The sequence below is a fragment of the Lissotriton vulgaris genome, unplaced genomic scaffold, assembly GCF_964263255.1.
Source record: "Lissotriton vulgaris unplaced genomic scaffold, aLisVul1.2 SCAFFOLD_771, whole genome shotgun sequence".
NCBI classification, from domain to species: domain Eukaryota; kingdom Metazoa; phylum Chordata; class Amphibia; order Caudata; family Salamandridae; genus Lissotriton; species Lissotriton vulgaris.
This window is the reverse complement of record NW_028247168.1, coordinates 725,602-753,411: the sequence shown is the minus strand read 5'-3', so window position 1 is coordinate 753,411 and position 27,810 is coordinate 725,602. Positions and strand designations below refer to the sequence as shown.

The 27,810-nt window shown below is 44.1% G+C and overlaps 1 protein-coding gene across 1 annotated transcript in view; it reads right to left on the bottom strand.

The window, feature by feature from the left end:
* Positions 1-27,810, bottom strand: part of LOC147665610 (period circadian protein homolog 3-like) — a 321,666-nt gene that overhangs the window by 133,590 nt on the left and 160,266 nt on the right. The window contains exons 7-11 of the mRNA XM_086949648.1: positions 21,277-21,478; positions 18,979-19,030; positions 12,545-12,687; positions 6,231-6,309; positions 5,075-5,181 (exon numbers count right to left, since the gene is read on the bottom strand). Coding sequence (XP_086805774.1) covers positions 5,075-5,181; positions 6,231-6,309; positions 12,545-12,687; positions 18,979-19,030; positions 21,277-21,478 — 583 coding nt within the window. The remainder of the gene's footprint in view (positions 1-5,074; positions 5,182-6,230; positions 6,310-12,544; positions 12,688-18,978; positions 19,031-21,276; positions 21,479-27,810) is intronic.

Here is a 27,810-nt window from a genome sequence, read left to right as displayed (position 1 = left end):
CAAGTTTGACCATAACATTGATAAAGAGCCAAGTTTAGCAAATGATTTTCTCTAAATATGTCTATTGCTTCAGTAAATACATAAAATAATACTGGAAAGGGAACTTGTTGAAGCCACTAGGGAAACAAACTGATGGAGAGAGAGGTGTCGGTGCTAGTAGGGGTTTCAGGCAACGCTGCAATCTAGTGCATTTGTGTGTTGGCATCCACTCTGAATCTAGTCTTATCGGCTCTCGGATTCAGGGTCACAGTTAATGATGAATGACATAATGATACTGTAACAGTGGTGACAAAAATTATACTTTTTCCTAGCACAAATGAAAAACAATAGGGGGGAAATTAGATTACCACCGCTAGTCAATAGACTTTAGTTTAGAAAGGGTGGATTACAAATGCAGCATTAGAAACATACACTCTCTATTATGAACTTAGATTAAAATACACAGTCCATATACCTCACAAATAAACACAGAAATCAATAAGTACATTACATTTGCAGAAACACTGCAGGTAAATCTGCTTGCGTTTTGATGTGTAAATTCTAATCTCCAATGTTAAAGGGCACTTACGTTTGCCCTGTGATTGGAACTTTAATCTCGACACTGGAAGTCTCGTACAGCAGAGCTTTAAGTGGAATGAAAAATATAGGGGCTCTAACGGAGGAGTGGTCTAAAAACCTCTTCTAAGAAACCTCCACAAGAGGTGTGCCCTTTATAATTAAGGGTGCAACCTAATACATGTGTAATAGAATAATGTGTTTGACAACAAGATATTTATTTAACAGCTTGTAAAGCACAATTATTCTGGACCACATCGACTACAACACCAGAAAAGAAAAATTAAGAAGTAAGAGATGACTGGACTCCTTGCTGTTGCTACCCTCTGAGAATTAAGTGATTAGCTTGTTTGTTCAATTGGAATGAAATAAAGGCCAAGTTATGAGACTGAATGGTAAAAGACAGTATCCATGTGTCTTCCAAGTATAACAAAGGAGATTTTTAGGGACGTTGAGATGTAGATTCAGTATGTGACAAGCCAGCATGTACACTTTTTTTGTTTCAATTCTTTAATAGTTTAGGTGTTTACACTAAGGGCCTGATTACGAGTATGGTGGTCCCAAGTCAGCCACACCAGCAGTGGTGGTCCAACCGCCACCTCCTCGTCGGTCCGACCGCCCTATTATGAGGTAGGCAGTCGGAACACAACAAGCTTGACACAAGGCCACCACCAGGATCCTGGATCCCGACTGATCACAACCTGCCTTTCCGACAAGCTGGCCATCAACAAGTCGGCGGTAAGGCAGTGAAAGGGGCTCCAAACAGGACAGCAGGGCGTTTTAGCCCAAGGGGTGTGCATGGGGGCCCATCTGCTTACACTGTTATGCGTGCACCGTGTGCCATGCACAACATGGTGCAGGGCACATAGTGCACCGACATGAAAGCGGCACTGCCACAGCAGCGGCATATGCTTCAGGCTATCTATGAGCTGAAGCATGCCACTGTTGTTTCACAGCTGACACAACACCGCCAGCCTGGTGGTATTATCGAAATATGGTGGTCGGGATGTTGCCAGCTTGGCGGCATACTCCCGACCGCTGCAATGTTGATCCGGCGGTTGTACCGCCAAACTTGTAATTGGGCCATAAGTGTTGGATATTGGAGGAATCTACAGAATAGCTCAAAGCCAGACTCGGACTCTGGAGGGAAGAGAAGACAGTGATGCTGAATAGTCCAAAGCCATGGTAGACCGAGTCTAAAAGGACAGTTGTTAGTGCATAGTGGCTATGCCCTTGGGAGGATCGTGCATGTGGTCCCTGCCCTACAGTTGAGTAAGGGAAGGGGTGGGGACTGGGCGTGATCTATAGGTTTCCCGTCAATAGTGTACAGTGGTGTCAGAAACGGAGGCTTGAGTGTTGGGATCGGGATGCGGTACGTCTCATTGTCCAGCATGGACTTCTCCCGTTGATGGGTATTAATCTTGGGTCCCTGAATGGGATTGTGCCTCACCCACCTCGTGGGTGTCGTCCATAGCAGGGAGCTCCAAGAATGGAGGCCATACGTGGTAAATGTTTTCCATCTTGTTTTCCATCACGCTAAAAAGGGCCCACAACGTTTACGGGCCGCAGAAGTGCTACCTGACAGGTTCTATACGGGGAGTCGTCGCCTCATAAGTGCGCGACGTGAAGAACACCCCTGCCGCGTCAGCCCATGTAGCATTACAATTCACCAGCTACAGTTGTGGGCCCTGGTGAAGTCCGGTTGAGCCTCCATGGAAAGTCTGTGAGTTATACCAATTTTTAACGCATATATCCTCACGGGAGGGTGCGCCTTAGCGTGCACATACCACTGGAGGATCACAATTTTTTGGTCCTGAAGAATGCTGAGTAAATTAAACTCCAGATAGCAGAAACATGTCAACCTTTTAAATTACAGGACAACGAGCTTCAGAATTAAAAACTCTCCTTTGTCCGTCATTTTTGTTTTTAACTGAAGTCGTTTGGCCCCTTATTAATTTTGTATTGGGCACAGACGTTTTCTTTTAAATCACCTACACTAGCACCAATCACCACTTTTTTCACATAAAACCCCAAAAACAGTTCTGCTGTAACACTGGCGTTGTAGCACACTGGAGGGACATTTGGTCTCCCCAGTGGGAACCCGATGATGAAGCATGTCACCACTAGGTGGTGAGTGAGGGTTCTTCTTTTTAAAAGATTTTTTTTTTCTATTTCTATCACCCTTTTTGTGACTTTACTTCCAATGGCAGTAGTCATTCTGTGTGAGCTGTTATGACCAGGGTCCCTTAACGGGAAAAAGTTGGCAATGGAGATACTGCATGTTAGTGAAGACAGGCAGGAGATCTGATGTTCCTTAAGGGCCTCCATTCCTGTATTTGTTGTTGGGCAATAAGTCCTACAACCGATTCTTGTCTCATACATATCACTTGATGTGAGAGGTTGGTTAACAAATAAAAAACATATCTGTCTGTATTATATTATGACCCACTTTTTTCATAAATCTGGTTTATAGCCCGATTTAGAGTGTGGCAGGCTTCCTTGCAGGTCCCCTACTGGAGGACAGCCCACCATATTTAAATAACCCCGTAGGCAAGGATCTCACTGCCTGCATGGAAGAAGATACTGCTGACGGCAGGAAAGATTTACAGAACTGATGTTATGTTTGACACACCCTATCAGTAATGTTTTTTGGTTTTCATGAAAAACAAAAAAATCACTGACTCAACGTGGACAAAGTTTTCTCAATGAGCTTGGGAACCAGTGAGCAAATTTCCTGCCTGGTACTGCCATGCCTAGTATGGGGGTTCAGGACAAAGATATCTAGGGAAGCCCCACCAAACTAAATTAGGCGTGGCACCATTATTATGACTTGACAGCCCTGTGAAGGATAGACTATCATGGCAAAGGCTTCTGATGGCTCAGTCAGTGGAGGATTTGCTGTTTAAAACCCAGCACCACTCTTGACTCATTATGAGGCAGGGGAACCATACATTTGGTGGGAGGCGCGTTGTCAATTTACTGCAGTGTTCCTGCTTTGCTAAACTCTAAATGATCCCATAATATTGACGGAATATATCCAACCCCTTCAATATTAATGTCTCTGTAATCTAGGAAATGTGAAATCTCTATGAAATGACGTGGGGAAATAAATATATGGAGTATAGTCTTCAGCCTTAACAGATTTTATGAGATGAAATCTCAATTTTTAGTTCCTTCATACACAAAGAGATTGGAGGGGTAACAGGGAGAAGGGACAAAAGAAGGCATCAGATGGGATGAGAAACAAAGAGGTTTAAATCAAAAAGAAATTGTGAGGGGCGTGATACAGCATTTTCAATTTAAAGTGATTACTTTGCTCTCAGTGTGTATATAGACTTGATTAAAAATATCTCCATAAGTATATGAACATGGTCTAAACAATAAACTGCAATGAGTGCAAAACACAGAAACCCAATTGATGTGTTTGAACGCAAGCTTGGTTCTCTTGAGATTGGTACTTTTCTGTCCTGGCCTCCCGACAGGCTATGAAGCAGAGCCTACAAAGCTATAGCACCTTTACCTAGCTGAAGTAACTACTAGGGTCAGTATTTCAGGTAGAACTTGCAATTGAGCAACAGTTTCAAGAAAAGAATGGGGATGACTTTGCTGGACACATGGCTGGTACTTATACCTATGTGGCAAAACCCATGCCAAAAAATAAATGAGATGAAAATCTGTTTATCTATGAAACCCAACATAATCAAGTGTGATTTAGGGATCTACAGCAATTGCACCCCTTAGACCAGCCCATTCCGCACCCCTCACTATGCCCCGTAGGCTTGGGGTTTTAAAGGTGCCCATTTAAACTACTCTTAATATCGCTGAAGACATCATATGGGAACGGCCTACGAGACAGAAAGAATGGGGGGGGTGGCTCTAGTACAGTCTAACTAGACTAGTGAGGTCTAGAAAATGTTCAATATTTATCCCAGGGTTGAGGTACGTTTCCCTAAAAGTTTGAGATTCATAGTATAATGTCAGTGAATTAATCTGGCACAAGCAAGTAGAGAACAAAAGACATTGCTTTTGCAAAAACACATTTATAAATAAAGAATATTAAAATTAGACCTGGTTCAGGCAGGTAGATGCAGATGGTAAGCACTCAACGTGGGTGTTAACGCACAAATGGGTTTACATCTAAAATATGGCTTGACCTGATCCCCAGACTAGTTAGGTTTAAGGTATGTATAAAGTAAGGGGTGATAAAGAAAACATAAATTTTATTATGCTGTATAAAAGAAGTTACATCCAGGAACATACGAACAAAGAATCAAGGCTTTCTCATTTAGACTATGAAGGAAACTTCGATTCTCACTGCATGTCCTAAAAATATCTACACCAAACATATTTGACTTGACAAGAGTCAACAAGACTTTTCATCCTGGCATGCTTCACTGCTGCTTGCAAGGAGAACTATGTATGGTAAGCAGTCATGGTTTCTCTTAAATATAACACAACAAGCACAATAGATGCTTCTAGTTATAATAAAGGTCTTCATGGCAAGGGGATATGTACTCACTCTTACGGTGCATGGCCAACATCAGTGGGCGATCATCTGAGTGTAGATACGTAAGGACTGAAGTTCCAATCAAATCCTGTGGCAGGTAACCTAACAAAGGCACAGCCCTGCAATACAAAAACAATGATCCAATCACTCGTCACAAAACTCTGCCAATAGCAGCAGAGAAATATGCTACAAAACTAAGAAAGACTTTAGTTTCCAAATGATTTAAGTGTACAAAAATTATTGCACCCTACTACTCCTCTTTTTGGTTCCCCATTTCTGCCTCTGCAATATAGTTTACCCACCCCAGAAACTGCAACCACCCAACCTTCACTGTTCTTATCATTTTCAAAGAATGTCCATTTCATCAAACTAAAGAATGACAAAAAGTGTGATTATTAAGCTTTTTCGAAATATTTCTTTCAGTTGAGAAAGCTATGCATGAAGGTTAACTGATTTAGTGAAAATCATGTGAATACCATCGTTTACATATACCTTGATCGTGGAGTGAAAGTGGCAGGTAGGAGAATACAGCTATGTAAGTGATCCTCACCCCAATCTTCTGACAGCTTTCTTAAAGAATTCACTTTAGGTGTCTCTTTAGGAGACCATCCTTTTATCCCTTCGCTGCGGAATACACTTCTAATTCACATCCACTCTTCCATTTCAGAAGAAACTGTCAACATGTTCTTAAAACCATACACTTGACCCAAAGCCCATTCAGTCAAGACCCTGGTTACTTCAGCTCGGTTTGCAATTTGGAAGGAAAAGAAGCTTGATGTAGCTTTGGCGAGTTAGTGTCTAACAATTATTCATTCATCACAGAGAATTATTTGCCTCTATTGCACACCACACACCACATTGGGTGTTTTAGTTTCCTTTTTAACTCACCATTTTTCCTCATGACTGTATTGCCTACTTGTAAATATGTTTTAAACATTCAACTCGATTAAGGGAAGTGCCCTGAATTCTAGAGCCAAAAGAGAGGCAGAAAGAATGTGAAGAAAACAACTTCTTCAACCTCAAGATTGACGATTGCAATCAAATATGATGAAGACCGATCACTGTCGTAACTGCTATGTGAGAGGATCCAAATGTTAAATGTCCTATTTCTAACACTATTTAATGCCCCTGCGTGATTATCGTAAAACATTGTCAAAAGAATTCTTACCTATCATCTACTTCCAGAAAGCCACAGCCTGGCGTATGAGTGGTAGTGAAGATCCACTTATCTAATGGGATTCTGGGAGCTAAGAAACAAACAAAAAAAACAGTAGTAATGAAGAGTGCACTCTCTAAAGACCAACAGAACCCAGTAGTGCTTTCAATGCATATAAGAATGAATCTCCATGCCTTCTTGAAAAAAAATCAGCTACAACACTGAAGGCGGGCAATAGCATTAAAGGGTAGTTGAGCAACCCAGCTAGACAATTTAACAAAATAAAAATTGATTCAAGAGATATATTTTGTATTAGTTTACTAGCTTTCGCAGAAAGCATCCATGTCTTAAAAAATGATTCTGAAACAGCCTTTCTTGAATACTTTTTAAATGGAACACTGCTGCTGATACAAAAAGAAATAAAACAATTAAAACATCACTTCCAAACCAGAGTTATTCAGACAAGCAGTACACAAAATTGTGGACTCTGCTCTAAAGAACTGCTGTCTCGGCCAACACTAACCACCCACTTCCAGAGTTCCAAATTCTGTAAAATAGCACCACTGAAAGCTATCCAAAGCTCAAAGAGGCATTTGACGTCCCCATGGGTGCCATATTTCACAAATATTAGAGGTACCATGAATTCATATACATTCGTATGACCTATAGGCCAAGCTATGTGCTCTCGTTCCTCTGGACTGGATTGAAATAAATTCCACGTTTACTTTTCTGGGAACAGTAACAACATTATCTTGACCCAGGGCAGCAGTCACTCAACAGAACTTTTTTTTATTGTAATATTTAATTAATATATATTAGGTAGAACTACATCAACATTCATCTGTGTATACACTGGGCCGGAGTCATGACACAACAGGGCAGTTAATTACAGAGAAATATTGCTCGAAGCACTCGACATTGATCGGTATTAGGAAGCAATCTCATCCGGTGTTCATCACATCCGGCAAATCTATAGTAATTGGTTCATGTTGTCTGCAGGGATAATATAGGTACTGCAGAGTTCAACTGTCCAATATATCATTGTAGTATACTGTCCCACTTCTGAAACCGGACGTGAACCCTCATTGTTGAAACCAGGGGTACTCACAAACTTTCACTCAGGGGCCAAATTTACAGTGTGGTTTGTGGCCCAGGCCCGCACCAGTGGGAGAGGGGGGCGGGGCTAGAGCACAAAAAAACTGGGACCATGAGGTGGAACACAGCCCTCGCAGCAGACACATCAATTATTCCCAGGATTAAAGAATCGATCCACAGATATTAGAGGGATGCCTCCCTGGCATCCTTTTGCTGGGTACCACCAGCCAGAGATCTCCCTCTCTCCCCTTAAAATTGCGATAGGCTGTCTGAGATGGGGGATTCCCACACACAGTGAAACTGAGCCCATATTCTTTAGCCCTTCCTCCCATGGGACTATCCATAGGAAACAGTATACTCACATCTAGAATATTATCGTCATAGGGAGAGGTGGGAATTACCACTCCTGGTGATTTGTTCTCCGATGGAACCCTCCTGAGTTTTCCGGAATTAAAATGTCAATACGGACTGCACAATGGCACCTTTTTGCTATATGGCTCCATTGGTAATGTTCTAACTATTCACCGGGGTGTAAAGAGCCTTATACCGCTCTCCTCCATGCATTAAACACAATGGGAAACAGCAGCCATATGGTTTCTTGGCTTTATATGTTGTTGCAACATGACAGACAAATGGAACTGGAACAGCTTAGAAATAAATGGAAGGCATTCAACAAGTCATAATGGGCAAAAACCCTTGAGTACCACCACACGGGCTCCTGGAATGCCTGTTTTACGGGCATTCAATTTCTCGTTTTGCACAGAGCGTACCTAGCCTCCCACAGATGACAGCTCCTATACCAGACTGTGACAGATGCATGTCACACATCCTCAGCTGATATAATTCACATGTTCGGACGTGCCCCTCACTGAACACATTTTGGGGTGTAGTGTTATCTGATATAACTCTAGCCACTGAACAAACATGTATTTTCTGTCTCACATTGCCCCCTAGGATTATAGGAAATTATTAGATCGGACTTTTAAATGCATATTACGGTACTGGTTGCTAATGACACATATAGGACTATTGTGGAATTAGGGTCTGAGGACACACAGACAGTTTAAGGTTCTCAGAACAATGTGACCTAGTCTGAGTATAGGTCTTAGTTGGCAATTGTAACCTTTCACAGTAGTATAGTTCTGCACATAGGCCCCCATTAAGTTGACGAGCGGACTTTGCCCGCCCGCCACCCTTGCGGAAAACGGGACCGCCCGCGAGCTGAGCGGCGGTCCCGCACTAGACACAGTGGCAGCCACATCATGCATTCTTAACATTGTGCCGGGTGGTGCTTTCAGCACCACCCGCCACAATGCTAAGAATGCATGTATGTATTTGCATACACAAAGCGGAAGGCACCGCGCGATGCCTGCCGCATTGCGTATGCAAATGCAGGGGGGTACCCCCCATGTGCACCCCCCCCTTCACCATGGGGGCCCGCAGGGGCCCCCGAGGTGAAGATCAAATGCCTTTCCGTGGCGGCATTGCCGCCACGGAAAGGCATCAGATCAGGCCCATTGTAATGTGGCTGGCGGTGTCAAACTGACACCGCCACCATATTAAACCTTTTCCGCCCTGGCCGCAAGGCGACCGGGGCGGAAAAGCGATGGACGGTCTTTCCGTCCGCCGTGGTCTCCACCGCCATACTAATATGGCGGGGGCATTGCGGAGAAGATGCCGGGCGGATTGCCCCCGCCAGGCCGGTGGTGCCTACCGCCAGCCTGGTGGGGACAATCCGCCCGACATCCTAATGGGCCCCATAGTTTGCAAGGCCCCTTTAAGATGGGTGCCAATTATTTTTCCACTTGCCATTTTGTAAAATAAATGTAATTTTGTACATAGTTTTTAGTTATGTGTGTATTAAAGTACTATTCCTTATTAAAAAAGAAAACACACTGACTGGATGAAGGCTTATGTTGTAAGCTGAGTTCTGAGTTCATAAACTACAGCACATACCTGAGACAGTCTTGGATTACTCTGCCTTACTAACCTAAAAGACTAATGCTAAAAGAGAGATTTGGTCCCCAGTTTGGGGGTCTGCAGTACGGATGTCATATGAGACCAGAGGAGAAAGACCAGTTGACACTGCTGGGACCGAGTAACCTTTGAGAGCCCTGGGAGCTCCTGACTTAGATATTTCACAATAGGGTTCTTTGTTTGGTACTAAATTGTAAATATACAACTTTGGAGTGTCGGTACCACAAGCCAGCAATTATTCAAATCTAAAACATATAAAATTAAATAATCTTACACAAGGAAAGATCCTTGAAGCACATCTTTGTTAGACACAGGAGGAATTGCATCCACTCCCATCTTAGCTGTAATAACAGATTCAATTACATTATATCTTCAACAAGGTTTTTGTAATGTATTTATTTTTCCAAACACAATACAAAAACCACTGGGCATTTAATATACTCTAACATATGACAAGCAAGGTTAAAAGCACGTATAGTAACACGTATGTGGACATTTACATTTTCCTTCTGCATACAAATGAGCAAAACATTCTACAAACAGAGCACATTGTTCTACACAGGTCTACACCTACCCTTATAAGGATACAATTGTAGGTCCATTGATACAACCAGAGGTATATGCTGTTGAGACATTCCTAAACTTTGTTGTGTATCTCCCTGAACATCTATAGTGGCTGTAGGAATATCAATGGAATTGATATTCTCCCCTAGCTCACCGAGGGACAAATCCACAGGTGTAGGGATCACCAACTCACGTAAGAAGTTCCCCTAAATAATACATGTATTTTCTACTTTCTCGTCTTTTTGCACTTTGTGCACCTTTCCTTACTTAGCGGCCACTACTTTACATATCACAGTCAGGGCCGTAACGATGGCCAAGCACAGCATGGTTATTCACCTTTTTGTTAAAAAAAACAATGATACTAAGTGCCCATTCGCTTTTTAGTTTTAGGGGATGGACAACTCTTGGCGACACTACCTGATTGACGTTTCTAGTTGGATCCCAGATACAACCTTCAATCATTCAGAGACCTCCCTCCACTATTGTTCAAACCCAGGACAACTCCAAACCATATGTAGGAAACCTGTCCCTACAGCTTTACACCTAAAGCATGTGTCAGGTCTTTTTGGATAGATTTTATGCAGCCTAGTGGGTGTGAAGGTAGTATGATTTAACATATGGAAGTTTACCAGTTTGAACCTGGCATAACTAAAAATGTCCTTCACCTGGCCGCACGCTCTTCTCAGCTGCTCATCCAACAAAGGTTCTTTTAACTAAATCCTACTCCCAATATCAACCTTGTCTCCAGAATAAATGGAGCACTATCAATGTCAATGTGTTAAGAGTTGCGAGATCAAACCCCATGTAGACCCTATGTTCAACATGACTTCTAGTGTTTGTATCACAGCAGGAGCGGATGGGAAATCTGGATATATATGCCTGAAGATTTTGGTTAGTTTAGTACACTGCAGGAATTGACCAGCACATACATCAAAATGTTCTTGTGCCTCCTGAAATGTAATGCAAATATCTCCTAGAAATAGAACTCCTAGTTTGTCACACCCCAGCTCTGTTCACTGCAGCATGGGCATGGTACTTCTTTACTATATTAATTATACTATACTATATTTATGAAAGGCTGTGTCCACCAAATTGGTAAGTTACTGGAGAAAGAAGGCTTACAATCGTATCTTCATCTATGAGCTACATTATGATGTTCAAACCCCCTCAGGCACACTGAATAATCTTTACGACAGCAACCAACGCCCTGTTGTCTGTCAAAGCCTTGCATGCATATCTGAATCCTGAATCCATGTATATTCACAACCAGAGTTATGTGAGCTGTGCATTGGTCAATTTAAATTTGATCCACACTAAAACCTTCTTTATGAGATGAGAATATCTGTATTAAATGTGCGCTCACCAACCTAGCAAAGCATCCACTTTCTATATAGTTTCCCTAGAATATCAAGTATTGCTACATGTCTGCATTGTTAGGAAGCCATCCCACTTTCTAAATATCTTTGCATGCACTTGTTAATGGCAACAATAGTAGGTGCATGAGCAAGAATTGCATGTAATGATTTAAAGTGAAGGTTGTTGTGGGACTTATGCCTACAACCGGTGTCGGGGTGTTTTAGCAAAGATATTGACAGCCAGCAAAAAGTCTTTATGAGTTGTTCCTGAAAGACAAGTGAAACAGGGGGTCACAAGTTTGAATCTAGCAATGGCATTTTGGCATTCCATCCTTCCATAAGTCAGTCGACGTGTACCAAGAAAGTGGGTGATAGTGACATTGGAGGTCCTTTACATTGCTTAGAATAGCAAAAGTGCTATATAAAACAAGTTATTATTGTGATTATTATTATTAACTGGATGCCGCAATTTCAGTGTTAACTAAGTTTTTCACACTGGCTATATTTAACAATTAATGGGTTTTCGTTGAAGTCCACTTTCAATTAAGCAATGGTTTACCAGCATGCACTCTCCTTTTTTCACCAGTGGCAGAAAATATTCCTATGATATTACCTAAGTTTATTTTAAAACACTGATGGTTACTGTAGAACATGTTTGCTATTCCTTGTTGCAGGCACTGTCATGGAATTTACATTGTGATGTACATGAAACCCATTTTCTAGTATTTAAGAAGGCATTTCCCAATGAGCACATGGTATCACACAATATGCCCAATCACAACAAAGATACAAATGTATTTTTTTTAAAAGGTAAACACGTTTCATGATTTTGATTCAATCTAAATACAGCACGTACCTATACCATATTCTAAAGCTATGCATGAAAAGAATAAATGCATGTACTACATACAAACAGAATATTGAAGGCAATTATTGAATATCCGGATAAAGTGACTGCAATTATCCTGCATAAGGCAAACACAACTTATTAAAAAATAAACAAACAGAAAAGCTGGATTTGGAAACAATAATCACATAGAGCGCAATGTTTGCTTTTAAGAAAAAGATAGGAATTTACTTTAAGTTATTACCTAATACTGAAACTCTTTCACCAGTGAATGATATTGCTAGTTTGCTTTGTTTAATGCACATGCAGTTTTAGTCATTACATTATGGATTTTGAATAATGTTACAATAGTTGTGTATGTGGTCTTTATGAAATCAGGTTGGATTACTCAATTAACTGTATAACTTGACCTACATATATCGTTTTTTAGGTAGAGAGGTTATTATGTGCATAAGAAACTGCATACTTTACTGTTTGCTGTCCCTTACCTTCATATCCAGAGTGTATTCTTTCTGCTAGAGCCAAGCAGCAGGATTCAACCTCAGTAGTCATGGAGTTCCCTACCCGGACAGAGTATGGGGTGATCCGGAAAGGGAAGTACCGAAGCTCACTATCTCCATCCTTCCCTTCTCTGCAGATATATAACAACTCCTCTATTTAGCAATTGTTTTTTAAACAAAGAATATCTTAATAAGAAAACCATTCAGTATAACATAAACCAGTTAAACCAGTTACACATGTGAAATTAAATCTTGTAAAAGTTACAGTTTGAGTGTACAACATTAAATAACACAAGTTGTACTCTGAAATGTATCCTAGGAAACAGAAGTAAGAAGCAGAAGACAGAAATTAGTACATTCAAACATTTTCTCTGTTTTTACTCTTCGCTCACTTGCTGATTTGCTAATTTCACCCTGCAACATTTACATGGTTTTTAGGTCTCGCCTATGCAGCGCACATGCGCTACAAAGGCAAAAAGACCTATTGCTATCGCTACGGCTTTTCAGCCAAAGACGTGCACGCGTTTCATAGCCTTCAATGGCAACACATGCACGTGTGGCGATTTACTTGAGGGAGTGCGCGTCGCCATATGGGAGCAATCATCGCTCCTGGTGCTGCTTGCTCTCGCAAGTGAAACGCACTCACCCCCTCCTCTCGCCCCTCCCCTGCTGCCTCCTTTTAGTGCGAGGAACGCGCTTGTTTAAATAATAGCACCTGATGCTGCCTTTTATATGCGCTTCAAATACCAGTTGTTACTATTGCCTAAGTTACTAGTACTACATTTTCTGACCTCGGAAGGACGATATATGTTGGCATGGCTCTGTTGGGATTCCACCTCATGAACTGCGGCTCGCAACAAATGTCAAACCTTTACTGTGAACTCACTGAGCTATCTAACAGAGTACTACCAAGGACTCCATCAATGGGCAGTTTCATAATGTATTCAGACTTTCATTCATAGAAGCGTGCTCTGCTGGCTGGCAGGCCGCTTTGTTGTTGAATTCTTGACAAGCAAATATTTGTTTTTTGGGCTTTTTGACGTATGACTGTGTACTTTTTATGTGTTTACTCGTGGTCACTTCGCTTTGGCCTCCCTTGTATTCCACAGAGATGTTGTGTTTCCAGGCAACAGACTCCAGATAGCGCCATGTTGGGCCTTGCTGAGAGGCGCACAAACAGGCCAGAGCAGCCCGTGGTTCGCATTGTTACCGCATATTTTTGGCCGGAGCTGTTAATCTCTCGTGGTCGGACTTGCGTTACGCGTCTATCTAGGCAGATTGCACACAACGTCTGTTCGGCCCTGTGCGTGATCTGGGGAGGCCAGCCCCGCCAACAGGTGGGAGCTGTTTATGCCTCTTGTTGTAAACACAATTTACACAGAAGGGAGACTCATTGTTGCACTGTGAAGCCATATTGTAGACATTGTGTGGATGCGAGTCGAGCTTTGCGCGGACCAGGAGCCATGCTTTCAGGCCACCGGTCTATTTGTAAATGTAAATGTAAATGTATAGGCATTTATATAGCGCACTACTTACCCGGAGGGTCCCAAGGCGCTTCGACCGCTGTGAAACCCTTCCTGGCTTCCCTGAGAGATGGTCCCTTAAATGGGTATCTCCAGGGTGAGACCAGGCATCCCCGGCAGTCTGGTGGGGCCGTTAGTGAGGATGAGGCAAGCTAATGTCCAGAGTTGCCGAGTGTGATCGCTGATCAGAGTGGGCACCGAGGCGAGAGAATTATCGAGTCCGCTGACCCTGGTCCAGAAACCTGCCGCGCCGGGAATCGAACCCTGGTCCCGGGCCGTCCTCTGCTCTCGGGTCTGCCACCTCTAACCAGTGAGCCACACTACCACCGGGGTCGGATTTTACAGGCACGCTGGCTCTCTGGGCTGTTTCCTTGCAGGCGCTTGCTGCTGGAAGAGTGTACGTGTCAGAAAGCACACAAGCGGTTTGTTTTCCACCCAGCAGCAAATGTCAACCTGTACCGTGAACTCACTGAGCTATCTAACAGAGTACTACCAAGGAATCCATCAATGCGCAGTTTCATACTGTATTCAGACTTTCATTCATAGAAGGGTGCTCTGCTGGCGGGCAAGCCGCTTTATTGTTGAATTCTTGAGAAGCAAATGTTTGTTTTTTGGGCTTTTTGACATATGCCAGTGGGCTTTATATGTGCTTTACTCATGGTCACTTCGCCTTGGCCTCCCTTGTGTTCCACAGCGATGTTGTGTTTCCAGGCAACAGGCTCCAGACAGCGGCACGTTGGGCCTTGCTGAGAGGCGCACAAACAGGCCGGAGCTGCCTGTGGTTCGCATATTTTTGGCTGGAGCTGTTAATCTTTTGTGGTCAGACAGCTTTACAGATCTATCTAGGCAGATTGCACACAACAAGCAAACATCTGTTCGGCTCTGTGCGTGATCTGGGGAGGCTAGCCATGCCAGCAGGTGTGAGCTGTTTATGCCTCTAGGCAATAGGTCTCAACTTTGGGACCTTATAAGTGTTTAGCCATGCAACAGTTGTTGCGCCAAGGATATTGTGCTGCATAACTAAATACTTATAAGGTCCCAAAAGCGAGACCTATTGGCCATGCCAATGCTTGTTATAAAGTGTTGCCACCGAAAAGCGTCAATGGAATTGGAAAGCACGATCTACAGTGCTCTGGCAATTGCTATATGTTTTCAAATAAACTGATGGATATCCAGTGTCACAGGTAAAGGTGTGTTTATTGAAAAGACCAAGTACATAGTTTTGAAAAATTCCCCCTTGGGTTATGTCTATGTGATGTTTTTTAAATAAATGTGTCTCTATGTATATGTTATTCATTTTAAATAGGAGAAAATATTAGAGATTATTAATGCCATATATATTTTTCTTGACTCCTATGGTATTTGGTTGTGTTGTATGTTAATATTTTGTTGCATGAAGATGCGGGGTGAGGAATGAGCAAGTGCCTGTAAGTTTAGAGTAAATGAACCACAACAAACAATTGACCCTGAGACTCTGGCATATAGGCTGTTGTGGTTCATTTACCCCCCCCCCCTTTGATAGTAATCAAAGGGGGTAAATGAACCACAACAGTCTAAATGCCAGAGTAGTATAGTAGAATAGTTAGTTAACTATTGACAGTTGGAAGCTGAATGAACCTCTGCTTCTTCCTTACTCCGATCTGATTTGAACATCCTACATTTTAGATACGTTTTTGAATGTTCCTTTCTCTGTGAAGACTTTGTCCTGGCCTGCTGACACCTACATCATACATTCCTCCTTCCCATCATCTGGGATTGTCTCTAATCCAAGTATTAAGTGACCGCCACAGTTGGGTCAAGAGGCAAACCATTCTATAAGCATGCTAAATCAAAATTCTTCTAAACCCCATGCCTCCTTTGAGTACTGCTTCTGTGAACTTTTAGATGGGGATGTTTTCTAATTCTGACAACCAAAGAGGGTAAGAGTAATCTAGAGATTTCTGACCAACTTCAAACAAGGAACTGGTGGAGGCAAAGCCAAGTGGGTTGCTTGCAAATGTCTACTTGCCGAAGAAGAAAAGACAAGCAAAATCAGCAAGACTTTTACCAGCTTTGCCTTTAGAGCCTCAGCAGTACACATCAGCTTATCAAAGCCGTATTCCAGAATAAGGCCTAATCTATAATACTACATGCCAAAGGAGCAGCAGTGACACAATGTAGCATCTCAAAAGTTTGCTTCCTATGTGTGCTGCCATTACAATTAGGTACATTCCTTAATGTAAATATATGGAGAAAGCTTACGTGTTTTAGACCATGATAGTTTAGTCTCAGGAGATAACAGACTCTCAAAACCTATTTGATATTGATTAAAATCAGTGGTCAGAACACTAAATATACTCCATGATTTTACTACAATTTGGGAGAGGTCTTTGTGCTAGATATTATCACCAGAGGTCAAGCCAGATTGCAAATCCAGGCCCGCTCTCAACCGGAAACTGAGCTCCAAAAGCTGGGAGCCAAACTTGGGCTCTGGTCATTCCTCGAGGCAGGCATGTTTTCATCCCTCAGCAGAACTGTGTTAACAAACAGCCAGACTTGTTGTTCAAAATGTATGCAGCACCATCCATCTTAGAAACTTGACAAACAGTAATGCTATTTATTATCTTAGCTAAGGGGATTAGATTAGTGTCACTGTTAAAAATAGCAGTAGGGCGTAGGATATTATGCAACTCGCTAAAATGCTAGAGATGTTCTTATTGACAGTTATGTTAATAACTGTTGCTTTATTCTCTTTCTGTGGTTACCATTCATATTTTATGCATGAGATTAAGCCTTCCTAAATAACCATTTGAAAACAACATGTTCCAGTTTCTCAGTGCAGTGTCGGTTGACTGAACAGAATCCTTGTACCAGTGGGTTAGAGGTACTACCCCGGCAGTTCTGAAGAAATTTCAGAATCTGTATTCTTATAACAAGTTTGTTTTGGGGGTACTTTTTAGTGATTTGATTTTGAATTGTATTTCATCACTACACATTCTCTGCAGCATCAAATGCTCTATTTGTTGAATACTGTGAAGTAAGGCCCACTTATACTTCTATGTGCCGCCTGTTAATTGTAATGGGTCTGAGAATAAGGGTCACCAGCCCCGTAATAACTATATGTTATGCAGAAAGACAGCATGTTGGGGCTTTTTCACCAGAGATTGCACTTCCAGGTGAAATACCAACTAAAACGTGTGGGAATCAAGATGGAAATCACATAAACAATTCCAGTTATCATGGACCACCAAGTAATGGTAGATTCTTTGGGTTGGCTCCACTTGAAATAATTGAATAATACCAATCCACTCGTAATGAGGGCCTGGGTAGTCTTTCTTGGAAAAATCGATGCAAGGGTGGGTGAAAAGATGGGTGAAAGGGTGGGTGGATGAAAGTGTCGGTGGATGAAAGGATGGGTGCATAAAAGGATGGATGAAAGAGTAGGAAATAGATGGGTGAAAGATTGCATGTTTGAGTGAAATGATAGGTGAAAGTGTGGATGGGTAAAAGGAAACTGGTTAGTGAAAGAAAGGTGAAAGGGTGGATGAGTGAAGGATGCATGGGTGAAAGAATGAGTGAAAAGAGTAAATGGGTGACAGGATGGGTGTGTGAAAGGGAGGACGGGTGAAATAATGCATGGGTGAGTGAAAGGTAGAAGTGTAAAAGAAGGCATGGGTGAGTGAAATGATGGGTACAAAAGAGGATAGCTGAAAGGATGGATAGGTGAAAGGATGAGTGAAAAGGGTACATGGGTGAAAGAATGCTTGGGTGGGTGAAATGATGGGTGAAAGGGCAGATGGGTGATAAGATGCATAGGTGAGTGAAAGGCTGGGTGCAAGAATGGATAGGTGAAAAGATGCGTGGGTAAACAAATTGGGTGAAACAGTGGATGGGTTAAAAGATGTGTGGATGGTTGAAAGGATGGGTTAAAGGGCGGGTGGATGAAAAGGTACGTGGGTGAAAGGGTGGATGGGTGGAGGTACCGGTGAGTGGGTGAAAGAATGGATGGGTGAAAAGATGCATGGGTGAGTGAAAGGATGGGTGAAAGGGTAGATGTGTGAAAGGATGGATGGATGGGTAAAAGGATGTGAGGGTGGTTGAAAGAATGTGAGGGTGGCTGAAAGGATGGGTGAACGGATGAGTGGGTGAGTCAAAGGATAGGTGAAAAAGATGGATGGGTGAAAGGATGTGTGGGTGAAAGCATGTGTAGGTGAAAACATGTGTGGGTGAAAACATGTGTGGGTGAAAAGATGGAGCAAATAAATGGTGGATGGGTGAAAGGATGCATGGGTGAATGAAAGGATATGTTGGGTGGGTGAATGGGTGAAAGGATGATCGGTGTATGAATGAGTGAAACAGTGCATAGGTGAAAGGGTGGTGGGGTGAAAGGATGTATGGATGGATGAAATGATGCATGGTAGATGCCATGATGCATGGTAGATTAAATGATAGGTGGGTGGATGAATAAGTGCAAGGATGTGAGGGTAGGTGAATGGAAATATGGGTGAAATGGTGGATGGGTGAAAAGGTGAATTAAAGGAAAGATGGATGGAAAGGTGAAAGACTGAATAATGAATGAAAGAATGGATCAATACCAGCATGTAAAGGCGAAATAGTGGATATAAGTATATAGAAGGAAGGGTGAAAGGATGTATGGATAGATGTTTGGATGGAAAAGACATTGGAGCTTTTCTAATGAGGGTTGAGCTCACTTGCTTGGCTTTCTTACTTCCATCAGAGCTTTGGTTCAAAGTGTGGGTTTTTAAAATTTCTGGCTACTCCCTTGGTTGTTCCTACTAATCCATATTCTGCACATATATTGTGTATCAACACCATTTGGGAACAAATATTTGATATAGTGAACTATATACAATATAGTTTTCCACACCCTCCAAGTAGAAATAACGTCAAAAAACTTGCCTGATCCTGCAGAAAAAGGATTTCACTTGAGAGTATTCATACAGGGATGGTGCTGGAAGACAGAAAAAAGTAATTCGAATTAAAACACTTGACATTTTTCCTGTACTGGCGCCAACACTGTTGTCATTTACAACTTCTAAGAAAGAAAAGGGAAACCTTCGGCAATTCAAGAAAAAAAATAGGAAATATTAAAATGCTGGAAAAAGTAAGACTTTGGGAACACGAAAGCTCCGTCCTCCCAAGGTACAAAGCACTTTGGATGACTTGGTAAGCTAGGACTGACACTCATTCCACGTTGGGCTGGACCGGGGGGGGGGGGTGGGCAGCAATACTGTACTGGTGACAACGATAAAAGGGGTATTAGTCATAACGTTGGATCTGTTTTACCATGGTATCACAAGTTGAAGGCCTATAGGCCTGTATGGAGTAGACATTACATGACTAAACTGGCGTTATCACTGATCACTTGTAACCGCATAGGTCCGGACCTTTTATCAGGAACAAAGTCAGGGGTGGCCCGTTGGGGTCACCCCTGGTGAAAATATGGAGGATCATCACACCCGGGAATACCATGTGCGGGGTAATTCTGTATGATCTGCGATTCTCTTTCTGGATGGTAGACACCTATGAATTCTGACTTGTCTTATTGCATTTTCAGCTGAGTCTGTTCGCATTAAGGGTGGGACGTTGGAGATAACGATAATTAAAATAGTAGAGTGTTCATGACACCCTTCCATACTTGATTGGCGATTCCGATCTTATTAATCAATATTTATTATGCAAAGGGGCTGAATGCAAAAAAGGTCGTTATATATAGTTCTGTAGTGTTATGTCTCAGTTTTTTAAAACATAATAATTATTTGCATTCTCCGTTAGCAAAAACACAATACAACAAAGGCCTGTCTGATGTGAAGGCTAAACATTTGGTTGATGATTAAACAACCATTTTGTTATCTTTTTCAATGTTTTGCTTTATGTCTGGACAGCTATATTCCTGTGGCTACGTTTGTCCATTTCTTGGCCAAGTGGATGGGGATTGTCATAGGGGTGTGTAGGGAGACATTGAAGTGCCACAAAACATGTTAAACGCACAGATGGTACACTAAGGGCCCGATTCTGATGCGGGTTGGAAAGCTTCCCGACCGAATCGGTTTGGAAATGGTTTACCCACTCGGATTGGGAGAGTCCAACCGACCGAGTACGATGTATCCAGATGCTTCCAGATACGATTTAGTTGGACTCCCATTGACTTCAATGGTAGCACATGTTCCTAACCGCATCATAATAGGGCCCTGGGTCAGGAAGACACGTTCCCGATCAGATTTGGAAGGAGCAAATGCATTAGGAGGCCTTCCTGACCGCATTGGAATCAGGCCTTAGGTGGGAATGCTTTCCTAACTTCATCAGAATCAGGCCCTTAGTTGTGGCATTAATTTCTAGAATCAAGGCTTGGTTTCTAAGGGTGGCTATGTTAGCAGTTACGGAACAAAATGTGATAGTAGTCATTGGCCGGGGGGCAGGTTCACCTAAGAATCTATTTATGGTTCTCCTGCCTCTTAAAAAGTGACTAGTAGGCAGCCCATAGTTCATAAATGCTGCATCTTAACGGCTTTAGTTTTAAATCCTCTGTTCTAGAGCTTGTGGCCAAGTGGTGATACCTGTTACACCATCAATGCTTTGATCGTTTAAGCTAACAGTTGAATCCTTTGCTTGCTTCCGATCATTTCTGACCAGTTAAAAGGAGAACAGCTGCCAGATGGCTCTGTGAACTTAATTTCCATTCTATTTTAATATCCATTATTAGTGAAACATGACAATATCACAACAAATAGGTTGCTCATCGGACTGTGGGAGAGTCAGATACCAAGCTGGGTGTGAGGCAAAAAGACAGGCGCAGGGACTTTCATCTCTAACCTTCATGTACTTCACATATGGCCAGTCACTGTTCAACTGTATTCTGAAATATGTTTAAGTAAAAATGTACATGTTTTTCCCCTTTTCATAATACTCTTTATTCATTAAAAAAATATACCATAGCCTCAAATTTTAAATTAAATGTAGATCGTGACTATAATTGTATCGACTTCTGCTTCATAAATTAAAAAGAATCATATGATGCTACATGAAAAAGGCTAACAGAGAGCAATCTATCTGCTACAATTCTTGAACTAATACTGAGCTTGAAAATAAGTATATTCTAATGTATTTACACACCTCACACTTAAAAAAGGCAGAAAGAGTGTGGTAAAGCATGGTTAACAGTACATCAAAATGAATAAATGAAAAAAAATGGATTACCAGTGTCTGTGCCCATGTTCCACGGTTGCAGATGGGATTGGGTGGTGTGTTTGTAGAAGACACTGACATCCTGAGGAGCCAGAAGCTCTACAAATCTGGAGGAGTCAAGAAATTCCTTCTTACAATTCAAGATGGCTGTTGCTTGTTCAGAGATGTACACCATTTTCCCAGAGGTTAACGAAAACACTACCACAAAGGTGTCCTTCAAAAGATGTAAGGTAGATTTAGTATCGGGAGGATTTGGCAGAATTTGAAATATGTTTTTCGTTTGAAAATCTCTACACAAATTTCAAAACGATTCGGAACCACAGAGCAACAGTGAAAAACCAATGCAATTAAGGAAAAAATTATACGGTTAGTAATTTTGAAAAGAGGCTTTCTTGTAACTACGCCCGAATGGCCACAGTTGAAATGCAGTCCAGTTGTAATGAAGCATTATAGCACCCTCCTGACATCATTTGAAGCTGTTAATGGTCCCTCCTGCCATTTATGTGCCTGAGAGTAAGGAGTGGTTGCACACTGGGGGGAAAGAACAACTAACATCTTACAATGCCTGGGAGCATGTTGGAAGTAATGCCATTAGCACCAACACTCCTCATATAATCATTCTATACAGGGAACTACCTAGGCTTTTGTCCCCTCTGCTTAAAGCATTATCAGTGGTTCACACCATCTTTTGAAGGTGTGAAGCACACCTTCTTTTGAGGGTGTGAACCACTGATGCCTGCACAACCAACAATTAATGGGCCTCAGCAAAGGAAATGGTGAACAAGGAAAGGAAGAGTAATTAACAGGAACTAACGTCTAGTAGCAAAAGGACTGTAACTTTTTTAGCCATAGTCCCCATAATCTCACACACAATTAAAAAACAGTTTGACTGTTTCAATTTATTTAGTGACTCTACCACTCACCATAGAAGGCAAGCACGATCAATAGGTGTTCTTACCAGCATCCTGATTGGCTAAGCTAATCAATGCATTTCATAAAGAGTGCCATTTCATCTTCTTTATTTTCTGGCATCTCTCTCATAAGTAGCCTCAGTTAAAAGTGCTGGTAGCTGCACTACAGTCCCACGGATAGCACATGTGCACAACTTTAGTCATGAACAGGCTTTCATGAATCTTTTCAACCAGGAGCCCGTGCCCACAGTAGGTTTGATGCACCCTGGAGATGGATGAGGACAATGTTGGAATACATATGCTACTACCATTGAGGTATTTCCTCTGCACATACATAGATATCATCAGTTACCTACTGCACCACCTCATACATTTCCGAAGCAAAAATACTTCACACAGGTACTATGGATTTCCCTCCTTGACCATCTCCTACCCAGCCGGTCTTTGAGCAAACTTTCCTGCGTCTCTCTTCTGGACTTTTCTCCCTTCTCCTTTTCACCAAACTCCCTACCCCCCCCTCCTCTCTACTCTTCTCTTCTTTCCTGCTATTGACTTTTGCCCTCACCAATCCTTGCTCATAGTTCCCACCCTGTCTATCCACTGGACTTTCTTCTGTGAACTTTCCCTCGTCAGTTGAGACTTAGCTATTTGACTGAAGCCCGATGGAGCGATCTGTTTAGCTATTGGGGTGATGGGTTGTGGATTCCCTCCTCGAATGTCACCTACACAGTCGGTCTTTGGGCAGACTTCCTTTCGTCTCTTCTGCCGTCTTTTTGCCTCTCCTGCCGTCTTTCCCTCCCCCTCCCCCTTCACACTTCCCCTTCCCCCCCATCTCTATTTGTCTCACCTTTCTTTCCTCTTCCAAGTTGTTGCTTAATTTTTGATGTCATTTGTATTTATTTTTATTCTCTGTAACATTGTGTAGCCTAATGTAAAGGGCGCTGATACCTACGGGTCTAGCCAGCACTATATATAACTCATAAATTACGTTCCTCTGAACTTCTGTTGGACTTTTGATGACGCCCCATGGGTGTCAAAACTGTTTGTACTCACCTCGATGCACGAGCAACCTTGGCCGAGGCCCTGTGGAGCGGTCACATGCAGCTAAGGATGAGTCAGGCCCTGGTTTCACCCCCTCGGCCGTCACCTACCCAGTTGGACATCTGACATGGTTTTCCTCGTTTCTCCCATTGTGTATTCCCTCCCTCCCCCTCCTCCTCCCCCTGTGACTCTGATTTAAGTGATGTAACTATGTAACCTGTAACTCGCTGTAACTCATGTAAAGTGCTCTGATACCTCCGGGTCTAGCCAGAGCTATATAAAACTTTTCAAATAAAAGAAAAAATAAATACCCACACATGGACTGATCATGGACACGCTATATGTACAAATGCACATACACACGTTCCTCCACCCCATCCATAACTCACTCTCACAAACCACTTTTACATTTTTTTTTCATTTTTAGTGTTTTATGTTTTGTCAGCAGTACAAAAACAGAGCACAACAAAAACTGTTGCAAGTTTTTGCAGTCTACATTTTGTTGTGTGCCTGGGCAATGGTCAAATCACGTTTGAATGTGTACAAAGCAGCAAAGAACAAAGAGCAACATTGTGCAATGCGTGTAGAACGTCCTTCATCAACAGTGAATACACATTTGATATTTCAAAAGTGGCCTATATTTTAAGAAATTTTTAAAAAGCAGGTATTCTGACACGGTTTTAAAAAGTAATAAATAGCAAACATCCTTCTACTCTTCTGTCACTCCCAACATAACACAGTATTACGGGCAACAAGGCCTACCATTACTGAGAAGGCTTACATATATCCTTGCTAGACCTACAAATCTTTGCGCAAAGGGCGAACATGCATACAGAAACCAGATGTTGTTATACACACCTTGGTCGCCCTGGTCCTTGTAGAGCATTTGTGCCTCATTTCAATATCTTGAGCCGAATAATATAAAAATGAGAAATTGGTGATGTAGAATCTTGTATTTTCCATTAACTTAAATGTGATGCTGTGCCCTCACTGAATCGCTTAATAATTTCTCTGAAGCTGAAGGTCTTTATGACTCAGGCCACTTAGTATACCGCTTTCTTTGACCACCTTTTAGGAGGACTCTCAATGCCTTCATAAAGAAATCGAGAGTACAGGAATTTTCAGAGATGTGATGTACAGCTTGGTTAAGAGCATTATGCAACGTTGACCATTCAGAATATTTTCTCTTTGAAATAAGTTCTTACTTGTGTGCATCTTAGGAATTTCTGCCTTCGCTTTAGGAATCCAGTTTGCAGTTAACTATCATTTTAGCTTATTTCCGTGAACGCGGAATCTTGCACTGCTGTTGGACAGGCCACGTGAAGGGCTTGCTCCCTCCCCGCACGACCGGGCCCGAGCCCGGCTCCTCAGGTGTGACACGCCACAACCACCCGTTTCCCGTCTCATATGGGACCCCTGCCCCTGGGCATCTCCACATCATGGACCCGAATCACTACCGGCCCCCTCGCCCGGCTTGGGTGCCATCTTGGACACAGCACCACGAGGCCGCGTGGCCTCCGATCGACCCTAACCCTGGGCCTGGCCAGGCCCCGACATCCCGGCGCCACCATCCACCCAGGAGGTGAGCGGCCCACTTGGCAGGTCAATGGGAGAAAGAGGTGTCGATGGCTCTCCCCCGCCAGGTGCCGATCGCCCCCGGCTCCCCCGGGCACTGGCTCCACCCCCCTGCTGGGTGTCTGGACTCCCTCATCCGGACCTCCCGACCTCCAAGTGCGAGGGTCCGGACATCAAAGGGGACCAGACCTATAACTGGGGCAGCTCCAGAGCAGGAAGGCAGTTGTATCCTGGAGTCGAGAGACGCAGTGAAGAACTCATCCTTGACGGACTACTGGCGCTGCCGTAGTCCTGCCTTGCGAACTATCATCCTGCCTGCTGGCGCTGCCGCAACCTTTCTGAAACCTTCATCGTCGTCGGGACCTGCTGGCGTGGCCGCGGACCGTTTGTAACCACCACCTTCATCGGGACCTGCTGGCTCCGCCGCGGACCGTCGCTACCTTCAACCATCCCGGGACCTGCTGGCTCCGCCGCGGCCCGATCATCTAGAACGCCGAGCTCGAGGATTGTGAGCTATTTCATCTACCAGATTGGTAACAAGACTGTCCCGCTACCCTTTTCCCAATCAAGAGACTAGAACCGAGGGGACCCCTGAGTCCAGACCTCCTTGTACCATTTCGCCGTACTTAAAGAATTGCTTATAAAGAACGTTAAACCTTATCCTTGTGTGGTGTACTTCTGTGGGGGGGAAGTTACTCGTCTGTACGATCGCTGGAGACGGCTCTCCCCGGAGACCTCTCCCCTTATTCTCGGCCGACCCTCCCGGTCCGTCTAACATTGGTGGCCAGCGGCGCGATCCGAATCAACGCGTAATCGTACAGAGAGTAGCTCACCCCACGACGAAACCACAATGACAACCAAAGAGAGCGGATCCACCGAGAAATTCCAGATGGAGAAATTGGAAGAGTACAGCCATCGTGAGTTGAAACAATTCTGCATTGAACTAGGTATCGCTACCACCGGTCTGAGTACTAAGGACGATTTCAAGCACGCCATTGAGTCATGGGCGGAAACCGGGGCCGTCAGACCCCCGGACCAAAATGTCGCAGCAGCAGAGAAAAACACCACGGCTCCCGAGGAGCGAAGAACGGGTCTTTCGCAAAACGAAATCCAAGAACGAGAGAGAAACAGGCTACATGAACTAGAAATGGCCCGGCTCAAAATGGATGGCGAACTCAAATTAGCCGAACATCTACGGCTTCGAGAAGAAAGGGAAGAAAAACAGAGACAAAGAGAGCTTGAAGAGAAGAGACTGGCGTATGAACACGAGCGCAAACTAGCAGAGATAGAATTACGTAAGCAGAACAAAGAATTAGGGGTGCCCGAGCAACCGCGCACCCCGGGAGCAACAGAAAAAAAGGTACATATCCCCAAGGATGTCGTTCGAGAATATTTCCGAGATGACGACATACAGCAGTGGTTCAAGGCCTACGAGATCGCTGTGACCTCCCACCGGATCGATCGAAGCGACTGGGGAGCCGGTCTATGGGGGAGGTTCGTCAATGAAGGCCGCGATGCCCTGTTACAGCTTCCAGACCATCTGATGACCTCCTATGACCACATGAAAGCTACCCTCCTCACCCGCTATGGGCTCACACCCGAAATGTACCGCCAGAGGTTCCAAGACTGCACCCGGATCCCGGGTACAACTTGGGTGGAGTATGTGAACTATTTCAGCCGAGCCTTCGAGGGTTGGATCAAGGGGAGCAATGTAACGACCTACGAGCAACTCTTCAATCTCATGGTATGGGAGCATCTATCTAACAACTGCTTCGTCGAGCTCAGGCAGCACCTCCTCGACAGTAAATTGACTGATCCACGACAGCTCGCCGCCGAGGCTGACCGGTGGGAAATCACCCGAGTGGGCCGAAATGGGTCGCAGGAACAGAACCGGAACCACCCAGGTCAGCACCGTCCCCGAGGAGGAGGAGGGGGCCAGGGACGAGGAAGAGACAACGCCCCGGCCGCTTCCACTGCCAACACGCCACCCCCGGCCAACCGGGGCAACACCCCGGCGCGCCCGGGGTACAGAGCCAATGTCACGTGTCACCGATGCCAGCGAGTCGGCCACTACGCAAGTGACCCGAATTGTCCACAGAGCCAGACTCCGAGACCCCGCCAGATGGCTGCCGCCGCCCTGGGGGAGGAACAAATCTCCGAAGAACACGAGGAACGTGAGCAAGAACACCAAGAATGGGAACCCGCCGCCATGGTTCTAGCGTGCCTAGGGGGAAAAGACATGGTCCCGCGGGCCCCCCTACCCGCCAACACCCGGAAGTACAGTCAGTGGGTGAACATTAATGGACGCAGGGCCGAAGCCCTGCGTGACACCGGGGCCAGTGTGACGGCCGTCCGCTGTCACCTGGTGACCCCAGAACAGATCCTGCCGAACGTTCTCTGCCCTGTCGGTTCAGCCGACAATTCAGAGAGTCTTTGTCGGATGGCCTGCGTCCCCTTCGAGTGGGGAGGAGTCTCCGGCATGTTGAAGGTGACGGTCCGAGATGATGCCCCCGTAGACTGTCTCCTGGGAAATGATCTGGAGAGTTCCCCATGGGCCGCCGTAGAGAGAAGACAGCACCTGGGGATGTTGGGCCTCCCGGACTGGGCGTGCGTAACCACCCGGTCCATGGCCGCCCGTGCCATCCCCCGACCAGAAGAACCGGAATGGCCGGCACCTCCTCCCCCGATCGCTCCAGTAGAAGACACCGACCATGCCGACCCCCCAGAGCAAACCCCCGAAGGGCTCGCCCAGCTCCAGGACCTTCCCGACCTGGCTCAGTGGCGTCAGGAAGGGGGGCCCACCCAAGAACAGTTTCGTCAAGAGCAGAAGACCTGTCCCTCCCTCGAGGGACTCCGCCAACAAGCCCTCGCCCAGAGCGCAGGGGATACCTCCGGAACCCATTGGGTCTATTGGGACAATGACCTGTTGTACAGCGAACAGAGAATCGCGGAGTTAGGGGCCAGTCGAGTGCTAGTGGTGCCCCTCCGCTTTAGAGACTTTTTGCTAAACCTGGCCCAC